The sequence below is a fragment of the Corylus avellana genome, chromosome ca3, assembly GCF_901000735.1.
Source record: "Corylus avellana chromosome ca3, CavTom2PMs-1.0".
Classification (NCBI taxonomy): Eukaryota; Viridiplantae; Streptophyta; class Magnoliopsida; order Fagales; family Betulaceae; genus Corylus; species Corylus avellana.
This window is the reverse complement of record NC_081543.1, coordinates 39567652-39586769: the sequence shown is the minus strand read 5'-3', so window position 1 is coordinate 39586769 and position 19118 is coordinate 39567652. Positions and strand designations below refer to the sequence as shown.

The 19118-nt window shown below is 37.4% G+C and overlaps 3 protein-coding genes across 4 annotated transcripts; 1 reads left to right on the top strand and 2 right to left on the bottom strand.

Annotated features, from left to right (window-relative positions):
• Positions 1-1107: 1107 nt before the first annotated feature.
• Positions 1108-5910, bottom strand: LOC132176270 (uncharacterized WD repeat-containing protein C2A9.03-like). Its single transcript, XM_059588430.1, has 10 exons — positions 5761-5910; positions 4972-5113; positions 4574-4741; positions 4352-4438; positions 3864-3998; positions 3629-3739; positions 3143-3234; positions 2953-3058; positions 1960-2046; positions 1108-1855 (listed from the first exon to the last, which is right to left on the bottom strand). The coding sequence occupies exons 2-10, from the start codon at positions 5089-5091 to the stop codon at positions 1448-1450; spliced, it is 1314 nt and encodes a 437-aa protein (XP_059444413.1). The 5' UTR covers positions 5092-5113; positions 5761-5910; the 3' UTR covers positions 1108-1447.
• A 1498-nt stretch (positions 5911-7408) lies between these two features.
• Positions 7409-17202, top strand: LOC132176269 (actin-related protein 8). 2 transcript variants are annotated; one of them, XM_059588428.1, is made up of 12 exons: positions 7415-8042; positions 8574-8659; positions 9600-9670; positions 9834-9901; positions 10302-10363; positions 10921-11018; positions 12044-12125; positions 13741-13883; positions 14882-15030; positions 16071-16204; positions 16356-16474; positions 16781-17202. In XM_059588428.1, the coding sequence occupies exons 1-12, from the start codon at positions 7714-7716 to the stop codon at positions 16856-16858; spliced, it is 1419 nt and encodes a 472-aa protein (XP_059444411.1). In that variant the 5' UTR covers positions 7415-7713; the 3' UTR covers positions 16859-17202. The 2 variants fall into 2 exon arrangements, with proteins under 2 accessions (XP_059444412.1, XP_059444411.1); XM_059588429.1 differs by lacking the exon at positions 16781-17202 and having other exon boundaries at positions 7409-8042; positions 16360-16450.
• On the bottom strand, positions 17042-19053 carry LOC132176268 (pentatricopeptide repeat-containing protein At5g66520-like). The gene has a single exon (XM_059588427.1). It carries the CDS (start codon positions 18978-18980, stop codon positions 17382-17384), a length of 1599 nt encoding a protein of 532 aa, XP_059444410.1. The 5' UTR covers positions 18981-19053; the 3' UTR covers positions 17042-17381.
• Between the last annotated feature and the right edge of the window lie 65 nt (positions 19054-19118).

The window sequence follows — 19118 nt, the reverse complement described above, 5'->3', positions numbered from 1 at the left end:
AATGTTTTGAAATTGAATGACTGTACTAAAAATCGTATTTTGAAATCAAACATTTTTAAAATCGTTACTTTTTAAGATCGTTGATTTTCATCTTCTCTCTTCTTATTTAATTGTTATGAGCATCAATGTCCATTTCACATATTTTGGGGTGCAGTCTATCTCAGTCTCTCTTTCTTAAAGTAGTGTCCGTCTTTTTGCTGTAGAGACAAGTTTTGCTACGGTCCCTTTAACTTCAACAAAAGCACGCACCTTTTTTCTTTTGGGACACTCCTCCTGCTACGCTATCCATCTTTGCTCATTCTCGTTGCAGAAGGCGTTTCAAGCATGCTCTTTTTTGGTCTGAATTAGAACCCTCATGTGCGTGCGACCCATTTATTGGCTTTTAACCCAAGAAACATTGCATTGGTCTTTTTACTCGTTTCCAATTATTTGTTTGTATAATTGTATTTAACCTATATTTGTTAGCATATAAAATTAAATGCTATAAAATACGCAGCGAAAATATGGATTCAAAATTACCTCTATAGCTCATGGGTCTTATGGTTGGAGTGTCCACCTCTTTTTATTTTGTTTCCTTTTATATATATATATATATATTCTTTAAAAAAAAAAGTTGAGAGATTTTATCTATTTTAAGTGAAATTGAGATAAACTATTATATGGTTTAGATTTTAGAGTGTGTTTAGCATTCTGGTTTTCGAGAAGTAAAAGTAATTTTTAAACTAAATCACAGAAAATGTATCTTTCAAAAGTGAGATTATAAAAAATTAAAATTTAAAAACTTCAAAAATTTTATATTTTTAAATCACAAGGGATGAGCATTTTTTAAAATGCACAATTTTAAAAGTTTAACTATGAGTGTAATTATAAATGTTCGTGGTTAGAATTGGTGGTACCAACTACCAAGTGTGAATTTCATACAAAAAAACAAGGCAACACTAAGATTTTTTTTTCTCATAATCCTTAATTTACATATGAATTTATATTAAAAACAAAAACAAATTCGCTTCCAAAGTACACGTCGGCCAACCAAATCAAAAACGATGGAAGATTATTTACTAGACTTTCTAAGGCGATAAACAATGCAAAAAAAAAAAACAGCCAAGGTTGTAAAAAGAAGTTTTATTTTTTAATTTTATTTTATTTTTTATCAAAAAAGGTAGGCTGAGGAGACCAATTGTGACTATCTTACATGAGCGTGAACATAGTAGCACCTACTCGCTGAGAGCAGCACATGAAGGGCCTAGACAGTGAGAACCGCAGACACTCCCTCAAATTCAACTGAGCCACAACCTAACCCAATCTCACCAAAATATCAATGAGAACTAAGATGGCTAATACTAATAAAACATATATAGAGATTATCCATTGCAGAAATTTGAACCCACGCCCAAGTACATGCCTAACGACAATGATTTATGCATTTTAAAGTATGTATGTGAAATGGCTAATGAAACTCGCCGGAGGAGTTTCGGCACCTGCCATAATCAAGGAGACTACCACATGTAGGATTCCACACTCCGATAAAAAGAGACTCTGTGTCCGGACTGAATGATATGCCGGATATCTCTCCAAAGAAATCAATCTCTTGTTCCTTCTCATACCCATTTTTCACATCATACACATGCACGAAGTCAGCAGGCTCTGCCATTGCCATATACTGACCATCAGAAGTATAGCGGATCGACCGAATAGCTCCAAGGTTTCCCTTCAGAACAGCAACGGACTTGGATAGATTTCGGACATCCCAAACCCGGCAAGTTTTGTCCTGGTTTCCAGTAGCAAAAGTGATACCATCAGGGTGCCATGCTGATGCAAAAGAGAAATCTAAGTGCCCACACAAGGTCGTCACTGTCTGCAAGGATCAAAAAAAAAAAAAAAATTAGACATGCTTAGAGCTATTTAAGTGCCAGATAGATAATCACAAATTTAGGCGATAGAATTAAAAGCAAAGAGTACCTTTCCAGTTTGGGAGTCCACCATCATACCTTCTGGGTTGTCTCCCACAATTATGAGGAGTTTACCATCAGGACTTAGAGAAGTATGCTGCAAATTACCCAAGAAAAGCATGTTACAACAATCTGGTGCATCCACTTGTTAATCCAAGAAATTTAGACATAATATAAGCAACATCAAGCTGTAATCTATTGCCCGATAATGCCACTACCCTATATACACTTATGACCTATGTAAACCTCGGCACATATTCAAACCCATAGTTTTGGAACATAAAAGATAGGAGATATAAATGCATCTTAAACCGAAATTATCTCCAACACGGCCCAAAGAGTCGGTCATCATTTTACATAATATCCTCTGATCTGATCAAATTGCTATAAGTATAGAAGCATAGCCAAATAAGTGAAATAACTACCAAGTGATTGTGTAATAACATAAAACGGCCCTGCAAACAAGATGATGTGACATGACCATCAATTGATCCTTGGCAAAATCTTCTCATTATTATATAAGTCACACCATTGCTGGCAAGACAGATATCCAACAGAGATGAAGATGAAGATCACATCATCACCCAAACAACTGTCGCTTTAATTCCCAAGCAAAGTGAAGGTAACAGTCAACTCACTGTAGAACGCAGTAATTTGTGCAGCTAAAGGCCTACAAAACTTTACAAACCACAACACCCATCCATTAATTGGAAAAACCACGGCATATAAAAACCTTTTTTTTAATAACTAAAAGTTTATCAGTACGTATCTCAATCTATGACCCGAATAGTATACTGAATTAGTGGATTCAATCTATAAGCAAGAGTAGATCACAAGCATTGTTTGAAGTGGAATTATCCCTATAAAAGACCATATGCATGTCATCCCCCGACATGAAGCACATAACACCCAGTAACAGTGCCAACCATGCACATACGACCAAGAATTACTAACTGTCCAATTATTAATCTAAATAACCAGAAAAACAATCCAAGTGGCTCACATTCACTGGCCAAGGAAATCGGAAGTGCTTAGTAAGCTGAAATTTCTCCATATCAAATTCTCTAACTCCACAGTCATTATTTGAAGCCATGAAGTGAGCTGCACCACTGAAAATTAAAAGAGAAAAGTTTAATTAGATTAGTTATTGAAAGTTCGTGGATCCACCACCAAGATAAGGGGAAAATAAATACCTGGAACTGACGTAGATCTCAACAGCATTGGTGATGGCATTATCATCACAAGTCATCCTGGAACAAAAACTAACACCAGGCCGATCTAGATGCTGCCAAACAGTAAAAACATTTAGCCCTGATGTTTTACAACTTGTTCATAATGCAAACTAATAACTCTTAAAGGGGTACAGATAGTGGCTGGATGACAGTGGTTATCAAAAGCCTAGCAAGCAACCTTAGTAAATTTCAAATCTTAGAAGTTAGAAGTTGTCTTTATCTTGTATCAGCATTCTCTATGTAGAGCTTGATTGCTAGGATACTCAAAAGAATGCATAAAAAATTGATACTGCACAAGTGACAAGCAAAAAACAAAAAATTGATACTGCACAAGTGACAAGCAAAAAACAAGTACATGCTTCAACATGTACATAGGTGGACATCCAACTGCAGCGTCAATGAGAAGAAATTGAATAAAAGCAACTATAGAAAAGCTAAGCAACTTACCTTGCAAATAAGTTCTCCTTGGAACCCTCCAGCAACAAGCAACTTATCTTTTACAGCAAGAGTACTCACTTGAGTCTGAGTAAATCCCTCCAACAGACTCCCAGGATGTTTCTGTATGAGAAAATAGATGTATTGATTTCATGGGAGAAATCATAATTCTACATCTAAAGAAGACATCAAAGACATAAATCCAAGGTTGTTTGTCAAACCAAAATCTCTTGCCCCAAACACCCACCTCTGATGGTGCAACATGCCCTGAGGCATTGAGAACTTCAGATTTGCTGCAGGTTAAGGAGGACCAATGGATGACAGAAAAATGAGACATAAGGTAGACATCATGATTTGAGGTAGCCCAAACCAAGTTCCTCAACTGCATCACCAAACAAAAAAAGTGTAGGTCAGTCAACACATCCCAAGTCCTATTTTTCAGGAAGTGCCACGCCTAAGTGTGTTAAGTGCCGTATCCATGTCTGGTGTGCATGTCAGCAAAGCAATTCCACTAATCGATTTTAGTAAGTACATCTGATAAAGAGTTGTTACTCAAAGGGGCATGATGAGATCAATTCATCTGAGCCAATTACACAAATAAGCAGATCAATGAGGTGAAGCAAAACATTTTCACGACAACCAACCTGGGAAAAGGAATCAACAAATTCAGAAGGAAAAGGAGGGGAGAGGGGGCGAGAACCAACAGGTTATTACAATAACTTTCATTCACCTAACCTGAAGATGAAGAATGGTTGACTTCACAGATCTCGAATTCCGTCTGAACTCGTAGTATGTGCCTCCTTTCTTGGTAACTTTGCAATCCTGTTTATGATGGATTTAAATAAATTTTTTTTTTTTTTTTTAAAAAAAAAAAGGGTAATTGTATCAATTGATTCGGTTAATCACAATTGTCAACAGTCATATATATATGAAAAATGTAAGAATAGTAACTTTTACCTTTCCTGAGCCCTCTCCAGAATGAGCGATGTTTTCATGATTCTTGTATTGTTCTAGCCTAGTTTGCCGGTATTTCTCTCTAGTGATGCTAAGCCTATTCCAAGGGATCCCCTGGATGTCTTTTCCTTTCCTAGCTTGAGCAGCAGTAGTATCGGCTACCTTAATATTCTGCACCAGAGCCAGAAGTGATTCTTTGTACATGCCTAGGTAAAGTGTAGACATTTCAAAACAACCTTTCTCCCAAAAAAAAATTACACTAGCATAAAATACGATGAAAATTTCTTCTTTTGTCTAAACAATACATATATATACACACCACAGAGATGCACATTCCACACCTATTCCGTGTGTGTGTGTGTGTGTGTAATCTCGTCAAACATTTGAGTAGAAAAACAAACCGAGTGGTCATATTCATCAGCATCAGAATCTGAACCAGCCATTTCTCTACCACGAAACTCATCTTCCATTTCATGTTCATCCAGCATGTATTTGGCATCATCTGCTTGGTATTGGGACATATTCTCTCTAAAAATTCCACACCTATTTGAAGACAAATTCAAGACAAGCATTAAAGCATCAGCAAAAGACAACAAGATCATACTTCAGCCCAAATTGTGTAGCAATAGATGGTGAAATCTAATAACAATGCTACAACACTACATGCTTAAAACGCTTTTAAGTATTGCATTTATTAACTATTTATTAACTGATATTGATCATCATATAACCACCGTCAAGGATAATTGAAAAATTACAGTGTGTTGGAGTATATTCAGTAAATAAGCCAACTCATCCATGACATTTGTGTTACCCAATTTTTTCTTTTCCCCCGCTATCTGCTTCAAACATGCATGCCATCTTTGGTATAAACCGGGATATTGGGAAAAAAGGGATGGAATCCATACCATCAAAGGAGCTTATACAGCAAAATAACTTGCATATCCTAATCATTTCTTATGCTATTGCGAATCCAATCGTGATATTTCAATCATTCAGGATACAAAAATTTCAATAGCAAAAACAACAAAATAAGTGATGGCTTAAAATGACCACCCGGGCGGGCATAAATCTAACTCTGCACACGCAAAAAATCCTGATCCTCATGTTCACTTCAACTTACTACCAAATCACTCCCCCAACAAAAACTTAATTTAAATAAAAAAAGAAAATATTGAAATGAAATTCACCTTTTTGGGCGATTAAGGCTGGGCGGAAGTGTTTCGATTGGAAATTCCAAAATCAGAAAATGAAAACCATCGTCTGCGAAGTCAATCGATTAAATGATATTTTTTACTTTTCCAAAGAAATAAAAGTGATGCTGGCCGCATGTGAAAGACTTGACATATTCGAGTCAAACCAAAACAAAATAACGTGTGCCAATAACAAGGGAGTGATGATACAGCGCATGCCCGTGTTTTTTAATATTTTTTAATATATGTTCTCTCTATTATCACTCCATAATGTTGATAAATAGAGAACCTAAGATAGTGTTTCACTACACTCGCATGCTATTCGTTAACATTAAAATATTCTCACTTTTATATCACATTATTCATTTTTTACTACTATTTAAATAAAAAAAAAATCATTACAAAATAAAAAAATTTTACTTTTCAATACCATTTTTTTTTTTCTATATCAATTATTATTATTATTATTTATTTTTTTATATATAAACAATGCCATATAAAGTTGGTGTTGTTTAACAAACAAGGCCAAACTGGTAAACAACTAGCCCCAAGAGAGAACAAGGATAATCATTTTATGAGGAGTTCATCCCTCCTCCTTCATAACTCTTTTCTATTTTTGAAAACACAGTGGTGAGTCTAATGAAGCATATGTTGTTATTTTGTCTTCTCTCTATATTTGTTGAGTGAAGTTTTTTGGTTATTTGCGAGGTTTTAATTACCTTTGGTCGGTTTATAAGTTTTATTTACATGAAACGCAAAAGTAGCTTTTAGCGGTCTTAAATCTTCGAGCTGTCTTTCTTTTTTCTCTTTGGGTTTTTTTTTTAGAGCAAATAATTGACAAATAGTTGATGAATTATCAAATATATGAAATAATTTATCATTGAAGTTAAATAAAGCTCGAGGGATTGTGCGGTATAGTAGAGATGGAAAAGTGAGAAAATTATTGTCTAGTTGAAAAAGTTATGATAAAACGGATAGTGGACAAGGAAGTGGTTTGCCGAAATATGCTGCGTATTTGAAAACTGACTGAGACAGTAATATTCAAAGAATTAGATATAAACTTGTTCACCATGCAGTTATATATGATTGGATATAATTCCATCATCTTCTGTTATTTGTATGACCTCTAATGTGAGATATAGTAAAAATGACCATTAACATAGATCAGATTTCGGAGGTAAGAAATTCTTCATTATATCTCAAAAACAGAAAAAAGGAAAAAGAAATCTAAACTAAATAAAGTTGGAAATAAATCAAAGAATGAAACCTACTGGTAGAGAATACAAAATATTATAACATAAAGAAAGAATTAAAAAAAAAAAAAAAGAATAGAATATTTAAATAGTATAAAAAAAGAATAAATAATTAGACGAGGAATGTATTTGAAAAATCATTAGGAAAAAAAAAACTAAAATTAATTAAGTATTTTAGATGGAAAATTTGAAAATTCTTTGTAAATATATATTCCTACTACCATTGCTGAACGCTGATAAAAATAGCTAGGATGGTTGTACTATTAGTCGAAGTTGGTGGCGAGTGACGAGTGGCGCCACAAGGCGCGCCAGATTCTGTTATATTTATTTATTTTTATTTTTTCCAGATTCTGTTATTAAGACGCTTGCCGTAAGACTCCCCCAATAGGCGGCCTAAAGGCTGCAGGCTACAGGCTACAGGCGGCCTAGAGGCTACAGGCTACAGAGAAAGGAAGAATGAATGATTCGGGTGCCCAGAAAAACAATTCAGGCAGACATCAGCATCATCCACGTGTCGCCTATTAAACACCCACTGCGTCAGCATATTCTCGTATACTCTCTCTCTCTCTCGAGTCGAGTCTAGTCTCGGCAACGCACAGAAATTGTCTGCCTGCTTCGAATGGGAAGTAAACCAAATACATATAATTCCTGAGCTGCTCCGTTTCGTTTCCTCTCAAAACCGTAGAATACTACGGCGATGTTGTTCCTGAGGAAACTATGGGGATCGCTGTCGAACCGGTCGTGCGCCAACTTGGACTCGTCGGATCGTCCCTTAGTCGTTTCGTCGCCGTCGCCGTCGTCGTCCTTGTCCTTGGGGGCGTTCGATCATATACCCTCGGATATACTGATGCAGATACTGAGACTCCTGGGGCCCAAGGAGGCTATGAAGCTGAGCCTGGTGTGCAAGTCTTGGTATTCGCTTGCCTCCGATAATCGCCTCTGGATTTTCTTCCTCCAGAACCAACAGGACTCCTGGGACTCCATTTTCTTCGCCGAGACGAGTTTGAGATCCTCTTATCCTTTTCTGTGAGTTTGCGATTTCGCTTTGGCTTTGTTTGGTTCCCGAGAGAATTTGTTTGAAGCACTTTTAAGTTTCGGATTATTCGGCTTAATAGATATCATGTAAACATATGGCTCTTTTCATTTGTTAATTTGCTCTTTCTCTCATATTTGTTCGTTACGGAACTTTCTACTTCTTCTTTGATGATTGAAATGTTCGAGTTCTGATGGTTTGGTAAAGTCAATGAAGTGGGTTAGGAAGGTTCTAGGCAATCTTTGAGAGAAGTTTGAACTGCAGTTTATGATTAAAACTAATAATATTGGTAGAGTCAGCAGCGACATCTCATGGTTTTACAAACTAATTGTATGCAAAAGATTAAACATTGGAATTTTTTACGTTATTTTGGTCTTTATGATATAGCTAAGTTTTCAGGGGTTGGAGAGAAAAATTGCAATTCTAGAACAGCAAGATCAACTGTGTTATTTGGTATATCAGATAATGGAAAAGACTATATACATCCTTACTTCCTAAAAGGCTAAAATAAACTGTAATTGCAGAACATTCTCTACTCAGACGCCGGAATTATCCTTCATGCGCATATATAGCGAACGAGCACAAGTTCCCGGTTCTGTTATTATTGATGGTGAGCATCTCTAACCTTCTTTATGCTTTATCACAATTGAGGACATATGCACCTTCCCCGCTCAAATTCAAGCAAGATTTTCATATTGGTCAATCATTATCCTTTATGCAGGGATGGTTGATTTGTATTTTCAAGTCTCACAGTATCACTAGCATATAGAATCATTGGTTATATCGATCTCTGCAGTCTAAAGAGAATTATCATTTTTGTTATGTGTAATGGTATCAGTCATTTGGGTCAAGCTATTAATCCTTTTAGTGTTCCTTAAAAATTTGGGACATTTGGTTAAAGCTCACGTGATTTCAATTTTCTCCCTCGGTTTTTAAATCCAACTTTAACTCTGTAGGTTTTTAACTTTTTTCACTTCACTCTTTCTGCCCAAAACTAATTAGGTGGCATTAATCCCATTACTGCCATGCAATTAGTTTTGCCATGTCACATGTTAAAAACACACCAAAATCCGAAAAAGGGCAAAATGCAGATAGGGAGGCTCACCCCTGCAACCTCAGCAATGGGATGCGGCCAACCGCCACAATGGGGTGGCTCGTGCTGCCAGCAGTAGAGATGGCTTTTGCAGTCATCCCCAACGGAGGGGTTGGCTCACCTGGCCACCTTCAACCTAGGTGTGGCTTGTGCGCCCCCCACCTCGATTTTTTGTATTTTTTTAATAGAGTAAAACATTTTTTTTTTAACTTGTGGTGTGACATTTCAAAACTGCTTATGCTGCATTAACCCCATTAATGCCACATAAGCAGTTTTGGACGAAAGGGGTGAAACAAAAAAGGTGAAAAACTTAAGGAGTTAAAAGTCGGATTTTAAATCCAATTGAGTAAATTGAAATCGTGTGAAAAGTCATGGAGTTTAAACCAAATTTTGCTAAATGTTTTTGAACTGGCATATTAAACATGTTCTCATTTTCTGTTTACATGTTAATGAACAGGTGGTTCTGGTTATTGCAAGTTTGGTTGGAGCAAGTATGCTTGTCCGTCGGGGCGATCGGCAACATTTGTGGTAAGGTTTCAGTTGTAATTGAAGCAGTGAAAATTTAGAAGATTCCAGAAACAAATTTTGCATATTTTGGGAAATCTCACACTTGTTGGATGTGTGTCTGACTCCTCTCCTTTGCTATGGGTTTTACTAAGTTGGTTTTCTTTTGCAATATCTGTATGTGCAGGAATTTGGTAACATTGAGTCTCCGATGTACTCTAGACTTCGACATTTTTATGCAACTATCTATAGCAGGTGTAATCTCTCTTCTTTTCCTTTCTTTTCTTTTGTTTTCTTTCTTTTTTCCTCCAAATGTTAATCAAGCGAATTTTGTATGGAACCTTCTCTCTCCGATCAGGTCAATTAAGTTATGTTTTACTAAACCTACATTTGCTAAAAAGATATAAGTGTGCCAATGTGCAATTCTGACTCTTATCAATTCAATAATACTCTACACCACTAAATTATAAATACGACATGCCCCATGGTTTTCCAGCCAAACATTTTACAAGCACATAAGAAACTTGTTTCCATGGCAATTTGAGCTTGTATATTTTTACTGATTATAATTACATATTTGCAAGCCTCAAATCCGTTAGTTCTTCTACTTCTGGATGCGTAATATATTCAAGATGTTGACTGTACTTATTTACAGGATGCAGGTGAAACCATCTACACAGCCAGTTGTTGTATCCTTACCACTCTGCCATTATGACGGTCAGCTACTATCTAGTAACTTGCCCAAGGATTCTGTCCTGCATTGCCTGCACTTATTATTGTGCTAAAAGCCTGAAACCATACCTTTTGATTCTGATGTCAAATAACTCTGACATCAGAATGAGAACCATCATTGTGATAATGCTATAGATATAGATATACAAGCCATCATTGTGCAATTACTACTTTTGAATCTTTCTCATGAACATGTATTGCTTCATAACTGACTCTGGATATTTACCATTTGGATTAACCTTATTTTATATTATGAAAATTAGTATGAAAATCTAATGTTTGATAATTATGTCAAATAACTCTGAGCACAGCCTAATCTTGTGGCTGTATTTATATACTTGTTAGGGAGAGGTATTAATAAGAACAATGTCTTCATGTTGAATTCCTTATTATCAACATAAAGTAAAACATCTTGTGGTCTTTTTGTCAGATCTTACAATGTCAGATTTTGGCTTACATAGTGATTGATCAAAGAAGTTATATACATGGCATCTTTCACTATGTATAACATGGTGCTTTTTTTTTTTCTCTCATTATTCCAGATACTGAATCTGCCAGAGCATCAAGGCGGCAGCTCAAAGAAACCATCCATACAGCTCTGTTTGACATGAATGTCCCTGCTGTTTGTGCCATCAATCAGGTAGATTTTCTATTGAAGTCTTTTTTTTTTTTTTTTCCTTCTTAAAGAAGTTCAGGCAGGGCCATTCTTAGAATTGGAAGCTAAATCGAATTGAAAACGGCTTAAGTAATTTGGAGAGCAAGAGGATCCGTGTCATATAAATATTTTTGTAAAACTACATATATCATTGCAAATGTCTTAGAAAATGAATTGTAGTTTTCCATAAGATTGGCAAGGAGAAAAATAAACCATCCTGGACTGATGTAACCTAAACACTAAATCTAAAGAAAAGTGGTCCTGTGGACAGTGGTAAAGAGCAAAAGGATCTTCATCTTGAGTCAGAATTAAATAAAGCAGAAGGAAAAGAAAAAATAAATAAATAAATTACATTTTTACGGTGCTTGTGTACACCTTTGTGTAAGTAACAACTTTTGCGCTCAGGATCTTAAACAAAATAAGAAAATAAAACAGAGAAAATAGAAGAATGCAAGAGACTAAGATTTACATGGTTCAACTTGAAAGTGTATGTCCATGGGCAAAGCACCACAGCCAGAATTCCACAATCAAAAGATGAAGAATAAAGTTCAAACATTCTCTCAAGAGCCACCTCTCAAATCCTTTTCAGAATACTATAAGAAATATCCCAACAAACTCTAATAATAAAATATTGGTTCGAAGCATCCCATTGCAAGCCTACCATTTCTTGTCTTAAGAATTAAGATGCGGTTTGATTTTTGAGGATGGATTGGCATCATGGAAAGTTCTATTTGGGATTTGCTACAGCATTCTTTCAAAGACTATAAGCTGCCAAATCTAATGCTCTGGTTGTTTAGGTCTTTGATTCACTATCCAGATTGTCTGCGTAGAATTTCCCGTGATGGGGGAGCTTTTGCAAACCAGTTGTTCGTACTCACAACTCATGCTAATTTTTTTGTCTTCATGGTGATCTGGATTACTTCTATCTATTAGACTTGGACGATTTGATTTGATTGTTATTCTTGTGATCTCTATCTTGCCCTATGCATGATTTTTATATGAAAATGTAGGCAACATTAGCATTGTATGCAGCACGGCGAACTTCAGGAATTGTTGTTAACATTGGTTTCCAAGTCACATCTGTTGTTCCAAGTAAGCTTTCCTAATTTTTCATCTCATTGACCTCATGATATTGGGAGTGATTTGTGAAGTATCTTATAGCAATATTCTGTAGTGGTGGGCTTCAATAGGCACTCCAAAACAGAATGTCAAGCATTATGAATTGTTATGACCTTTTCCTCTCCCACCCTGTCCCCGTTGGCGTGTACCGACAATGTCTTCTTCTTTTTTCTTTTATTTTTGTCTCTGTTTTTCTCGCTGGGGTTAGACATTTGTGGTGTTTGGTGGAGTTTGGGACAATGGGCTATGTGAGTTGGTTTTATGTTGAGGATTTTGAACTCTTGGAGGATGAAGGAAGGGGAGGGGGGGTTTCATCCTTTCAGTTGGTTAAGAGAAGAAGAGGGCTAGCCGGTGCTGTGGTGTTGGGTAAATGGAGTGTCGTCTGGCTTAAAAATACGGTGGAGTCGGTGGGTAAACCAGATGTCACTGAGTTTATCAATTCTTGTAGAGAAGGGCATAAGGCTTTTATTGCCCAGAGAGTGGCTAATAGAGCAGGACATTCCTGAAGCTGGTGGAGTATGCGGTGGGAGGCCGAAGAGGTCTCATAGTAATCCTAGAGGGGATTGAGGGTCAGGGATGGAGACTCTTTTCCATAGAGATGAGAAAGCTGGTGGATTTTTTTGGGTCCTCTTTCGGGGCAGTTTCAAGGCATGACTTCGGTCTGCTCGAGGCGCTGCTCCAGTGTTCCATTTTGGTGATAGTGAAGCTCACAAGGAGAAAAGAAGAGGTGGGATTCCTTTTGTGGAGCACTTCGTATTTGGAGAGGCCAGTTGGAAAAAATTAGAGAAAAGGTGGACTAGGCCTAGAGACGTGTTGATGAGGGGCTAGCTGCTTTTGGGCTTGAGGCTCCTAAGGCCCATTCTGTGGTTATAAGCCGAGTAACTATGGCTAAAGCCTAGATCGGTAAGAGGACTTATAGTGTTGCATGTTCAAAAGGAATGGGGAGTTTGTGGACCATCTTCTTCCCCATTGAGGTTGTCTGCGCCTTATTGAATGCTATCTTTAGTCACTTTGGGTTGTCCTGGGTTATTCCTAGTTGGGTGGTTGTTTTGTTTGCTTGTTGGTGGACGGTTGGATGCTCTTGGAGTGTTGTTGTGTGGAAGATGGTGCTCTCTCGCCTTTTGTGGTGCCTATAGGGGGAAATAAATTGTAGAAATTTCAAGGACTGAGAGAGGACGTTAGAGGAGCTTAAGTCCTTTTATTCTCTTTTTAATTGGACAATTGTGTTTTTAGCTCCCCTGGTGATTAGTTTTAATGATTTTCTTGTACTTGTTTATACTCCTAGTTAGGCGTTTCTTTTTTATATTTCTTGTATACCTAGGTTGCACTTTGCGCTTTTAATGATTTTTTTATTAGTTATATATATATATATATAATAAAAAATAAAATTAGGCACTTCAAGCTTAGATTGCCTTGTATTCTCCGTTATGTTAATATTATTTGTCAATGTTACCCTCTTTAATTCCTTGTAGCTCTGTGCCTGGAATATGTGATTTTTAGTTTTTGTCTAGTGCGCACAATTCTTTACCTAATCTTTTTTTCTACTCATTTGGACTTCAGGTTACACATTTTCTGTTGTGTTTTACAGTTCTACATGGTAAAGTGATGCGCAAGGTGGGTGTGGAAGTTGTGGGACTGGGAGCACTAAAACTTACAGGGTTCCTCAAGGAGCTGATGCAGCGGAACAATATAAGTTTCGCATCACTGTACACTGTTCGCACACTAAAAGAGGTATTTCTGTAGACTGTAGTACTTTGTGGATGGTTATCTTATTTTTATTCTCTTTTCATGAAAGATTAGGTAGATTGCTTTTGTTCAGGCTATTCTGCATGTGGATTATATGCTATCCAAAACATCTTTGCAAAAATTGTGAGTCATTGCTTCTATTGTTTTTTTTTTTTTTCTTGAGAGTTGGATGCATGGATTTCAAAATCTCAGTGTTCCTATGCTTTTTCATGTTCTAAGACAAATCTTTGGATTTCTAATTACTAGGTTTTAGAAAAAAAAATTTGGTGAGGTCAGATCCTAAAGTCTTGGTTTCTTACTTGTACCTGTAAGTTGCAAATTCTATTAATTAGAGTTTCTTATAGTCGGATAAAATATCTTGGCAATGTTAACATGGCCATATCCAATTCTATCACCCATTGACATTGCTACCAACACTGCCACTGGCCCTACCATTATCATGCACTGATGTAGGCCAAGTTACCTCACAATAGAATGTCTATGGACTAAATATTTGCTCTTTCTTATTCCTTTTTAATGAAATTGTAGCTTCTAATTTTTTAGTATCTCTTGGTTTAATATTTAGGTAGTTCTCAAATATATCTCAAGTTTAAAAAGGTTGAGAGTTTAAAGCCCCTCATGTTTTGGAGGTTTTAAAGGGTAGGGTTTGAAAAATACCAAAGTATTAAAGATTTCTTGTGGATTATATGGGGCTTGTTTGTTTTTAAGTATTAATTAGAGTTTAAAATCCCTCATTGGTTTAATAATGCTCTTTGGAAGAGCTTTTTGCTTTTTTGCATTAACAAACAATTGCAACCAGTTTATACTCACAAAATACTCAAAATTACATTCATCTTTATATCATATCAGGACACTATTTTAACCAAAAAGCACCTTCCAGAAAGCCTTGCCAAACAAGACCCAGTTTTTTCTTAAGGTTTTTTAATTCGATGCTACTTCATACTGAATTTGCCTGATTTTCTGCTGACTGAATGGACATACAGATGCTATGTTACGTTGCTGCTGATTATGAAGCCGAGCTATCTAAAGATACAGAAGCATCATATGAAGTTGCAGGAGAGGATTGTTTTACCCTTTCAAAAGAGCGGTTTCAAACCGGAGAGATCTTATTCCAGCCACGTATTGCAGGAGTGTAAGTACATTATCTTCACTTGCTAATCCTTCTTTGACCATTGAAGCCCACATGGACCTCAAATACACCTACTTGCCTAAAGCTATCAAAGTATGCTTCTGGATCCAGACTTTGAGTTTCAGGGTGTTTTGTTTTGAGGTACCTGTTTGTGTAAATCTGTTGTTTGATCTGATATCAAATCCCATTTTTAACTTATTTTTGTTAACGGTGAAGGAGGAAAGATTGATAGTATTGGTTTGGATTTGGAGGTTGATTGCTATGAAATCAGTGAAGTTGGTGTGGATGTCAAATTGTGGTTCTGGCAGGGAAGAGAATTGGGCTTTTTAACAGTGAAGGACTTGAAGAGCAACTGGTTTGCCAGGTTGCACTTGGAGTGGGTTTGGAGGAGGATGATGGGCAGGGGCGGTATTAGGCTATTAGCTTATGGACTTCTTCCCCAAACCATAAGCTAGTTCCCAAAAAAATTTAAAAATATATATTTTTAAGAGGTAAACCCTCAAAAATTAATCCCCCCCACCAAAAAAAAAAATTCTGGTTCCGCCCCCTGATGATGGTGAAGCAAAGGTGCAATGTTTGTGGATGATGCCGGATCTGACAATAAACTTGTAATGTACAATTATTCTCAGCCTCATGGGTGGATGACAGTCATGTGGCTTGCACACATTGTTAAAACGTTAAACTAAATGGTAGTTTTAAATGTGGGGTTTATGTCTAAGGGGCGGATTGCTCAATTCTAAATATTGGGAGGGACCTTGTTCCTCAGACGATAGCTTAGAGTAAATAAATGCAATGCATCCTTTAACTTATATATCATTACCTTCTTGATACATTTAGAATCATTTCTTTTTGGTTATTAACTATTTGCAGTGGTTGATCACACTTAGAGAAAGGTGTCTCAACCACTTTTATGTGTCCAATGCTTGCCCTTGTCTTCTGCTGTGCTATCTCTTTAGTTATGCTATCTGGGCTCCTGTTATCTTATTTATTTTGAATTATTTTTGCCTTGAATGTTTAAATTTATCATATACATCTTGGTATAGGCGTGCAATGGGTTTACACCAGGCTGTCGCACTTTGCATGCACCACTGCCATGATGCAGAATTAACAAGTGATGATGCTTGGTTCAAGACTGTAGTCTTGTCAGGTGGGACTGCATGTTTACCAGGACTGGCAGGTATATGAACAGCTTTATTCTTTTGCAACAAAGGTCTGAAAGATGAAATGGAACTTTTCTGATCTCATATGCTCAATTAAGTAATAGAACAGGATACATTTGATTGTTGAGGACATGATCCTAATCATGTTTTGAAATTCTTTTGGTTCAGAAAGGTTAGAGAAGGAATTGCATGGACTTCTTCCCCCATCCATATCTAATGGAATCAGAATTATTCCTCCTCCATATGGTGTGAACACTGCATGGTTTGGAGCGAAGCTTATCAGCAATGTAAGCCACTTTGCTACCTGAAGCTACTTCTACCTTTTTAAAAACTGATATTTGCTTTTATTACTATCCATCGCGGCGTGTAAATTCTAGTATCCAATAAATTGAAAAAATTGATCTGTCCCTGGTAAACTTAAAGCTCAATTAAGTATGGTTTCTAGCAAACTGTCGTCGAGTATGATTCACGCAAATGATCAGGCATTGAGTTTGCATGGACTGGCTTTTATTGAGACTAGCTACTAGTCATTTCAAGTTATTTGATGTCGTTTCATCTCTTTCTGATATGTTTTCTCCTTTATGTTTATACAGTTGAGCAACTTTCCTGGTCCATGGTGTGTGACAAAGAAGCAGTTCCGGCAGAAGTCTAGACTCAACTTCATATGGTGATAAGATTTGTGCTAACCTGGTTCTCCACCATATTACCTGGCGTGGAATGACGAGGCATTTCTGATGCTGAAATGCTTATCTACCTCATCTGGTGAAGTCCACTAATCTGCACCGGGAGCCTTTGGATTCTTGTTATGAAAATTCAGTTTTAGAATTTAGGCAAGAATATTTTTAAGAACTTCCTTGCATATTTATTCTTGATGCCCAAGTGTTGGCATCAATAAGAATTCATTTACTATAACCTTACATGTGTATGAATAATTGATCCCACAAGTGAATAAGCTGCCCGGCCTATGGAACTGATGATGTAATTGCCAAATAAACTCATGGCTTGAGTTTTGCTATCTTCTGATTACAAGGGAAGGAACATTCCTACTGCATGCCAATTCATGGCAGATACCTTTTATTTCTGCTATCTTTTCCGGTTGTGTTTCTTTTTGATGCACTGGTTGGTAGGTTTGACTTCCCGAGTTCCAAGCAAAATCAATTGCTAAACGAGATGCCATCTTCAACTTATGCATCTCTAATTATCCATCAAACCCTTCCATAATCCTTGGATCTCTCTAAGCTTGAGAGGATCTATATTCCCTACTGTGAACTTGTGAACGACACCATCTACCTCAACAGAGCTCGTTCCACATGTTGTCTTCAAGTCATTTTCCTTAATGAATTTGCTAATCTTAATTGCGTCGGCTTTTTCACCGGCATTGGCCAACATGAGCCCTGCTTGTTTGTATCGGTCACCGGACATTGGCTCAAGCTCAATGAGGTGTCTGAATGCGCGATTTCCTCTCCTTATGTCCTTGTAAGTCTTGCAGGCACCAAGTAGTGCACCCCATATGATCGAATTAGGCACTTCCGGCATTGACGCAATGAGCTCTTCTGCTTCTGACAACTGCCCTGCACGGCCAAGGAGGTCCACCATGCATCCATAATGCTCAATTGATGGTCTAATCCCAAAATCATGAATCATTTGATTGAAATAGTGATGTCCGAGTTCAACACATCCAGCAGCATGGGAGCAAGCAGATAAAATAGCCACAAAGATCACTTCATTTGGATGAATTCCGGCAGCAACCATCTCATCAAACAGTTGAAAACATTTTTCAGCTTGCCCATGCATGGCTAAACCAGATATGAGGGCTCCCCATGTTACTATATCTCTTTGAGGCATATAACGAAAGACTTCATAGCCACATTCGATGCTGCCACACTTGGCATACATGTCAATAAGAGCAGTACCCAGAGTGACACTAACCTTAACCCCGGCTTTATTAAGATATGCATGTATCCATCTTCCCTGATCCAGTGCCCCCAAATGAGCACAGGCAGACAATGAGCTCACAAGTGTTGATTCATTTGGATGGACTTTGGAAACCATCATTTCGCAAAAGACAGCTAATGCCTCTGAATACATTCCATTCTTCGTGTACCCTGTGACCAATGCACTCCAAGATGCAACGTCTTTTGCTCCCATGGTGTCAAACATTCTTCTAGCCTTTTCTACATGGCCTTTTCTGAGGTACCCAGAAATCATAGAGTTCTTCGCAAGCGTGTTCTCTACTGGGAATTCTGCTACAACATGTTCTGCAGAAGCAATGCTATCCGAAGCCATGTACATATGTATTAGCGAGCTATGAATGTGCGTATTGGGTGGTATTCCAGCTTTAACTATCCGGCCGTGCACTTGTTTGCCTTCAGAGAGGGCTTCCAAATGGGAACATGCCTTGAGGACAAAGGTGTAAGTGTAATTGTCCGGGGCTGCACCATCTGCTAACAGTTTATCATACAGCAAGAGCGAATCATGCGGACGCTTACCCAGTGTCAGGCCTCTAATCATGGTGTTGTAGGCAAACACATCAGGAGAAGGTAGTCTCTGAAAGATTGAAAAGGCGAAGTTGATTTGTGAAATGGAAACATACGACTCAACGAGCCTCCCAGCATTTGGAGGGCGGTCGAGGAGTCCAGACACAACCAACTGGGCATGTAGTTGTTTTACTTCCTGAAAGCTGTGGCATAATTGAAACAAGTGGATAGCCGCTGGAATTTTAGCCGGAGTCTTTGGTGATGTGATATGTAACTTCTGCTTGGGAAATGATGGAGGTGACACAGAAGAAGCCATGGTTTGAGAAGAAGGAATACTTCAAACCTCGGTAGAAGGAAATGAGTATGAATATATGATAATACATTTGAGATATCTAATTTTGGTCTTGTTTACCATCAGCTATCTGCAGCCACACGCACCAGAAGATACGATATG